Genomic DNA, 8,669 nt, shown 5'->3' with positions numbered 1-8,669 from the left:
TTTAAGTACTGTATGTACTAACTCTATCTATAAATCCAACATTACGTTTGTAACTAATCTTTTATGTATAAACTTTTACTTGAATAAACATTTGATTTGATATTTTTACCGTTTATTTTCAATATAATAGGCCTCCGACTTGTACATTCCAACTTAGTTTTGTCTTCATAAACCACCAGTCCCATATGGTGACACAGATGAAAACAATGTTGTGTATGAAGCTTGATAATAAAAACCCATAACAGTTCTGTACGTGAATATAATAACAAAAAACATCAGGTATGTATATATGCCGTCTGCAAAAATTAATCTCATTAAATATCAATGCAATATAGTCATTATTAATATATGATATTATGCTAGTGTTATTAAGTTTGTACGACTACTGGAAGAGAGGCCAAAGGCCAAGATATATTGTAATAATATTAGTGAGGAGGAGGAGGAAGATGAGGAGGGTGATGGCGACACTTGGCAGCAGGCGAGGCAAGGGGGCGGCCGCTCCTTCACTACTGCGTTGTTACCTCTCTCTCTCTCTCCTTCACCCTCCGTCTGCTTCCGTCTCATCTACACCCACACACTGGTGGCACGCCCGTCCTCCTCCTCCTCCTCAACTGTGCCACCTCCTGCAGCAGGTAGACGGAGCTGGGGATCACCAGGAGAAAACTTTGTAACGGGTCTCTAAGGAGGTCGAATAATTTAACGTCTGAGTCATTTCCTAGTGACTGTTCTTGGGTATTGTGGCCAGGTGGGTATTGTGGTCGGGTGCGTATTGTGGCCAGGTGGGTATTGTGGCCAGGTGGGTATTGTGGTCGGGTTGGTGCTGGCCAGGTGGGTATTGTGGTCAGGTGGGTATTGTGGCCAGGTGGGTATTGTGGTCAGGTGCGTATTGTGGCCAGGTGGGTATTGTGGTCGGGTTGGTGCTGGCCAGGTGGGTATTGTGGTCAGGTGGGTATTGTGGTCGAGTTGGTGCTGGCCAGGTGGGTATTGTGGTGAGTGGTGGTCAGGTGGGTGCTGGCCAGGTGGGTATTGTGGTGAGTGGTGGTCAGGTGGGTGCTGGCCAGGTGGGTATTGTGGTGAGTGGTGGTCAGGTGGGTGCTGGCCAGGTGGGTATTGTGGTGAGTGGTGGTCAGGTGGGTATTGTGGTGAGTGGTGGTCAGGTGGGTGCTGGCCAGGTGGGTATTGTGGTGAGTGGTGGTCAGGTGGGTGCTGGCCAGGTGGGTATTGTGGTGAGTGGTGGTCAGGTGGGTGCTGGCCAGGTGGGTATTGTGGTGAGTGGTGGCCAGGTGGGTATTGTGGTGAGTGGTGGTCAGGTGGGTGCTGGCCAGGTGGGTATTGTGGTGAGTGGTGGTCAGGTGGGTGCTGGCCAGGTGGGTATTGTGGTGAGTGGTGGTCAGGTGGGTGCTGGCCAGGTGGGTATTGTGGTGAGTGGTGGTCAGGTGGGTGCTGGCCAGGTGGGTATTGTGGTGAGTGGTGGTCAGGTGGGTGCTGGCCAGGTGGGTATTGTGGTGAGTGGTGGTCAGGTGGGTGCTGGCCAGGTGGGTATTGTGGTGAGTGGTGGTCAGGTGGGTGCTGGCCAGGTGGGTATTGTGGTGAGTGGTGGTCAGGTGGGTGCTGGCCAGGTGGGTATTGTGGCTAGGTGAATCTTAGTCAGGTGGTGATGTTGTTGTGATGCCGGGAACCATAATGTACAAAATGAGATTTGTTAGTTGAGAGGCTGGGTTGTCAGTGGTCCAATACTGTAGTTGGTGTTTATGGTTGATTTGGCTAGTCTTACTGTTTGGTATGTATGGTTTTATGTTGTATTACTAATGCTAAATTAACGAGTTACTGGTTTAGCAAAAACTAAAGCACAAATTTGGTTTCCTTTAAGCCTAATGGCCAATATTTATTAGCTAATTTGCACACAAATGTGGCAAGTATTGAAATATTGTCTTGTCTAACTTGGGCCATAGGCTTAGTGTTAGTTCACTTCATTCTGTATTACATGTATAAATACAGATATTGTAACATTTACAAAGCCCAATTTCTGTATTCATAAATTTGGTATATTAACTTTAATATACTGTAATTCTGTAAATTTGTTGTTAATTTATAAGCTATAAGTAAAAAATTCTGTAGCAGGCACCAGTAAATAAATTTTGACTTGAGCTTCCGAGGGCCATACTTCACTGTGCTGTTCCCCAGGCTGAGGCCATTTGTTTTGTGGCACAACGAAGCGAGATGCGGAGGCAGCCAGAAATTTGCTTCCCTCCCCCCAAGATCACAAATACCATAATTATAATAAAACAGAAAATGTGCATCCAGGTCTAGAAATATCTCTGACCAGAAGGCCTGGTCAGAGACCGGGCTACGGGGACCTTGACCCCCAGAATCAACGCAAGGTAACCACTTAATCGATATGGGAAATATCGATTTTAATCATTGTGAAATGCACAATGATTTATAAAATGTGTATGAAAACATTCCTGGTGAAACAATGCCCTTGCTTTACCTAGTGTAGATGGTATACTCTACTTCTATTTTAGAATTTTAAAATCTTGTCAAGTTGTTTTATTGGCAATATCTTTTGTATGATAAGGCTTATGTAAAGGTATTGTGTACTTTGTGCGATAATTGCTTTGGTCTTTCTAGATTTTGAAGTTTAAATTTATTGTAAAATCAAAATGTTGTACTGTATATTGTTACTTATTTGTAAAATAGTCTCAAGTAATTTTGCACATTGGCAAAATCTGTTTGCTCAAATTATTTGATGTCTTGATTATTTTGTATTTTTTTAACAATTTAAAAAAATATTAATTCTTCCAGAAACCCCTTAAATCATCATGGCACGACGTAGTAGAATTGACAAATATGAGCCAATTAATTGGCATGAAATCTTCCAGAAGGTATGTTTCTTAGCAGTGTGTGTGTGTTTGAAGATTTAACAATGTTAATAAATTGAAGTAATAGCAAGTTATTGACTGGAATACTTCAAGCAAAGTTAATGTTTCTTTATATAGTGTATGTGTATGTGTGTATGTGTGTGTATGTACAGTATATATATATATATATATATACTGTATATATATAAAAATGTAAATGTTCATTTGTTCAAAGTTGCTAATCTCCAGAAGTTCTTCACCGATTGCTTTGAAATTTTCATACAAAGTTCCATTCGTATTCGAGCGGGTTTCTATATACATAGTATATAGATGGACATCTATATACTATATACATAGTATATAGATGGACATCTATATACTATATACATAGTATATAGATGATGGACATCTATATACTATATACATAGTATATAGATGTCACATCTGTGATGGGGAAAAAACATGTTTTTTTTTTTAAACTGTCTTTCATGTGTGTTTCATGTGAGGGAAATCTTTGAAACCTCATTGCCGATTGCTTTGAAATTTTGACACAACGTTACGTTCGAATAGGTGCGTGTTTTTATATTACTACTATATACATGTCTCGCCTGTGACAGAAAAAAACATGCTTTTTTGAAAAAGCGGCGCCATCTGTTGGACGTAAGAGCAACACATGCTGTAATCTCTGAAAGTTCTTCACCGATTGCTTTGAAATTTTGACACAACGTTCCATTCGATTACACGCGTGTTTTTATACTGTATATCTACTATATAAATGCCACACCTGTCACAGGTATAAACATGCTTTTCTTTAAAAAAAAAAAAAAAAATAAAAAAAAAAAAATAAATAAATAATGGCGCCATCTGTTGCACGTAATAGCAACACACGCTATACAGTGGCACCTCGTATTAAGATTGCCCCGACTTGCGATAATTTCGAGTTACGATGTAAATTTGATCGAGAAATGCGACTCAACTTACGATAGTGTCGTCAACTAACGATATTTGTTGGTACACATTTGGGTCGACAGAGTGCGTGGTTCCCAGTCACGCGGGCTGACCTGCCTCAGTTTACTAGAGCTGCCTGCTTAGTGACGATCACGCCTATAAGAAATTCCATTTTTGTTGTGATTTTTTGCTTTTTGAACATAAAACTATAATATATAATGCCATGGGTTCCAAGAAAGTCAGTGGTAAGGTTCAACCTAAGAAAATAGTTGTTTAGAGGCAGTAGAGGATCTCCCTTCCTCATTAAGAAAATGTGTGAAGTATGGGAAGAACTGCAAAGGTTTGTTGAAAAAACTCACCCAGATAAAGCTGTAGCAGGCCATTGCATTGATCTTTAAATGACAAAGTGATGTCTTGCTACAGACAAGTGTTAAAATGAAGGGAAAAACAAGTGTCTTTAGACAGATTCTTAGTAAGACAAGCAAGCAGTGAGCCACAAGCAGGTCCTAGTGGTATGCAGGCAAAACATGCAAGAGAGTGTATCCCAGAAAAGTCATCACTGCCTGATGTTATAATGGAAGGGGACTCCCCTTCCAAACAGTAACACCTCTCCTCCCCCCTCATCACCATCTTCCATATGCCATCAAGAGTCCTCCATAAAGGTAAGATAAACATGTATACTGTATTGTAATTAGAGAAAAAAATTGTATTCAGTATAAAATGTATTTGTAAGTTAATATTTTGGAGGCTGGGGAACGGATTACCATCGTAAATAGAGGCCCCACTGTACTAAATGTTATGATTCCATTTCATTGTTTCCGATTGCATTGATAAATAGAATTTTCATAGATTTTGATTTATTTTCATTTTGATTTATTTATTGTGTGACATTGTATTGGAATTGAGCAGTGTTATTTACCATACCGTTCATTTCATAAGTATAAGTATAGATTCCACACTTGTGACAGGTAAAAACACTTTTTTTTTATTTTAAACAAATCCAGCCAGCCTGTGGTCTATCCCTGTGCCCATGATGTCCATAAGTTCGCAGCTCTTGCTGCCGTCTTTGGGAATATGTCTTGGTCTGATATTTGGGCGTGGGATTTTTGGCAGTCGAACAGTGTCCTGGCTGCTCGTTACCTCGTGAATGTCCCTGGGCCCCGTCGAGCCTGTGTCGCTTTGGGTTGGCGGTTGCAGCCAGTTGTCTCGACTTTGCGTTGAATGAGCAGCGATTTCCTCCCGGGTATGTCCCTATGGTTTTTATTTGCGGGTAGGTAACTCCGGGAACCCGACGGGGCTTCCCTCAGAAAACCAGCGTTGAATGTAATGAAACGCCATTTTTGGGGCGAGTCCCGGAGGCTCCCCGGCAACCTTCCCTCCCCCTGGTCGGCGGTTTTCACGTGTTTATTGATGTCCAGCCTCAGCTGAGAGGTGGATGGCTGGCATGTAGGTCTGGGGCTCCCCCTCCCGGGGAGGGAAGAGCTGCACAGACTGTGGCGCGGCGACGTGTGCCGTCATACTCGTTTGCTCGTTTCTGTTTGGGAGTTCTATCCACTTGTTTGGCTTTTTGTAGCAATTTTTACCAGAATAGTTTTTTTTGGGACACCTACCTTTCTGGGTGCCTAACCCGGTCGATGGCAGACATAGAATGCTTCCATCCACACAGGGGTTTCAATAGGACATTGCTCCTCGTGCTTCTGTGAGGGGGCCAGGTTCTGGCTCGTGGTCCCCAGTAGACCCACAGAACTCCATACACATGACTGATGCCACGGTCTGACATTAGCATATCAGCCTGGATATGTTAATATGCTAATTTTCTGGGCGAGCCTCCAGGACTCGCCCAGAAAATGGTGTTTCATTATATTCAACGCTGGTTTTTTCTAATGTATATGCAAAAAAGTGAAAAATTGAGACATACTGCACAATTTAATGATTCACAAGAAATATTAATAACATTGTTGTCTTCTTTTTATCTTCTAGTGTGTAGTTTGGTCAACATTACTAACATTACATATCAATATGAGATCTTAATGATCCATGGTTAACATTCATGATTTAATAAGGATAATACTGGTAATAATAATAAAAGCTATAATTTAAACCTTTATTACTTATTTCTTTTTATTAGCAAGCTTAGGTATACACAGCAATGTGCTGCTACCCTATTCTATATGAAAGATTACAGTGTAGATCATAAACTAGCTACAAGCTCATCCAACATCTCCACCTCACAAGATGGCCAGTCATACATGGAATTAGGAGAGAATAAGAAATGTTAGGCTGATCTATTAGCCCCCTCTAGCAAAATCTGGGTACAGCACAAGAATATCTTCCAATATTTCTGAGTGTATGAAGTAATTACAGAGCTCAAAGTACCTCATACCATTTGGTCTGAAGTCACTGATAACAGGGCAATCACAGATATAGTGTTGGAGAATATGTTCTCTAAAGTAGGACTGAAAACCGATGTTTTTACCAGGAGGGTTATAAACCCATGGAACCGCCTACCCGCTGAAGCCGTAAATGCCAAAATCCAGCTAGAAAATATCATAGGACAATTGGTGGGCCTTAAGAAGCCCCCAGGTTTTTGTCCTCGTCGAGGCCACTAGATACCTGGTTGATGGTTGATGGGGTTCTGGGAGTTCTTCTACTCCCCAAGCCCGGCCCGAGGCCAGGCTCGACAAAGTTAGTGGCTCTTGGGTAAATTTAGGTAAATATATACATAAATTAATTCCATTGCTTCTCAAATCTTCGGAGCGACAAGGAAAGCTACACACTATCTCTTAGAATTACATAGGTAAATAAAAATTGTAACATACCAGTATTTGTTTACTACAATGTCAGTGCTGACTGTAGAAGTTGAAAAAACATTGTTTTACTTTGAAATATACTAATTTTATAAGAAAATTTGACGTAAATAAGTCTGTTTAGTTAAAATTGTTCTGCACATTTTAATTTTATATATCACTGGTAGTGATATTAGCCCATGTAATTTTTTTAATATCAAGTAATTAGCATTTTAGCTTCACCAATTTAGCTTATAAAATTTTAACAAAATTTGTTTTGTTCTGTAGATTGATAGTGATGGAGATGGATACATTCTTCGGTCTGAGCTTAAGAAATACTTGCTGAACACCCCAGTAAGTGAAGTTCCCCTCTCAGATGATATGGTGGATAGTATGCTTTATCATGTGGACTACAACAATGATGGCTACATTAATCTACAGGAATTTTATGGCCTGGTAAGTGTTTTATTACTTTTTGTTGTGCATCTGTGCCTATCTATTAGTACTGGTATTTGTGGGGAAGACATCTTTAAAAGCTTCGGTAGAAGTTGTCTTGAAAACTCGCCTGATTTATGACGAATTTGTGATTGTATGTATTTACAAACAAACTCATCAGACATATACAAAAGCTTGTACTGTATGTGTTTATCATTTCCACTCTTGTCCTTTTGTTCTCCAATGTTAGATTAAACTTTCAGATCTATTCTTAGTTCTGGGACCAACCCTGTGGCAAATATCTGAATTTATATTTATTATTCTTTATGAGGAATGTGTTCTATATGGAAGCTTCATATGCTAGGACTGTTTACATTAGATGTCCATATAGTACTGACTACCTTATCTTGGTTTTTAATGGTCATTTCTGAGGGGAGCCCCCTCGGCTCCCTGGAGCTATCGGGCTAATATGCAATACATTAGATCAGGGCATTAGTCAATATGGAGTTCAGCCTACCAGGGACCACGAGCCAGAACCTGCCCCCCCTCCCCCCCCATCAGATAGGCACAGGTAGCAATGACCCTGGAAAACACCCCTTTTGGTTGGGGTTTTTATTTATCTGCCATCGACTGGCAGTTAGGCCTGACAGCTGAGTGGACAACTCTTCGGATTCGTAGTCCTGAGGTTCCGGGTTCGATCCCTGGTGGAGGCAGAAACGAGTGGGCAGAGTTTCTTTCATCCAGATGCCCCAGTTACCTAGCAGTAAACATGTACCTGGGAGTTAGACAGCTGCTACGGGCTGCTTCCTGGGGGTGTGTAACAAAAAGGAAGCCTGGTCGAGGACCGGGAGGCGGGGACGCTAAGCACCGAAATCATCTCAAGATAACCTCAAGACAGGCACTTAGAAAGGTAGGCATACCAAAACAGACCCCACGTGGTAAGAAAATTGCAACCAAAAACTGAAGAGAAGCAGAATGCCCTGAATTCCCAAAGAAACACGCAACCCCCCCCCCCCCCCCCCCCACCCCCACCCCCCCTAGGGAGAGCCCAGACTCTCTGCACCAGCTAGCTACCCAACCCCGGTTAGCTGGCTAATGCAATCTGGGGCAGTCGTCGACTCTGGCCTCAGTTTCCTTTGTAGTGTCCTCTGCTGTTCGTGGTGTGGTAACCAGGTGTACCTGAAGTGTAGCGGGGCTGCATGTGCTTAGTGCAGCCTTCCCTAAGTGTCCTGTGAGTACTATCATTGGGTGTCAGGGTTATCTTCCCTTGTGCTTTTGGGATGCCATTTCTGTAGGGGGTTTTGCTGCTCTGCATTTACCCCACACTTGGGGCCAGCTGGGGTTTCATGGCCCTTGTTTGGTATTGTGCTGGTTGGAGCGTCAAGGTGTTCTGCAGCCTGCCTACTGACGCGGCAGCAGCTTCCCATTTCCATGGGGACATTGTACTTTTGAGGGGGTTTTCTTTTGCTTTCTGTTTTGTCTGCTTGCTGGTGGGGGTTTGTCTGGTGTGGCTATAGGACCACTTGTAAAATTTTGGTGGCCCTCTGCTAGCTCCCTATGATTGTACACATTGCAGGGGTTTCAGTGTTGATCTCCCCCTTGTTAGCTTTGGGTCTAACCAGTTAGCAACCCCTTGCCC

The 8,669-nt window shown here is 42.2% G+C and overlaps 1 protein-coding gene across 4 annotated transcripts in view; it reads left to right on the top strand.

Annotated features, from left to right (window-relative positions):
* The first annotated feature begins 256 nt into the window (after positions 1-256).
* The window catches only part of LOC123745397 (rhomboid-related protein 2), a 33,191-nt gene continuing 24,778 nt past the window's right edge, over positions 257-8,669 (top strand). The window contains exons 1-3 of one of the 4 annotated variants that reach the window (XM_069300833.1): positions 257-279; positions 2,806-2,885; positions 6,884-7,051. In XM_069300833.1, coding sequence (XP_069156934.1) covers positions 2,823-2,885; positions 6,884-7,051 — 231 coding nt within the window. In that variant the 5' untranslated portion in view covers positions 257-279; positions 2,806-2,822. Of the gene's footprint in view, positions 280-448; positions 746-2,805; positions 2,886-6,883; positions 7,052-8,669 lie in introns of those variants that run through there. The other 3 variants (XM_045725912.2, XM_045725914.2, XM_045725913.2) reach the window with 3 other exon arrangements.

Source organism: Procambarus clarkii, chromosome 44 (genome assembly GCF_040958095.1).
Source record: "Procambarus clarkii isolate CNS0578487 chromosome 44, FALCON_Pclarkii_2.0, whole genome shotgun sequence".
Lineage (NCBI taxonomy): Eukaryota > Metazoa > Arthropoda > Malacostraca > Decapoda > Cambaridae > Procambarus > Procambarus clarkii.
Note: the sequence above shows the minus strand (reverse complement) of the source record. Positions and strands in the feature narration are given on the sequence as shown.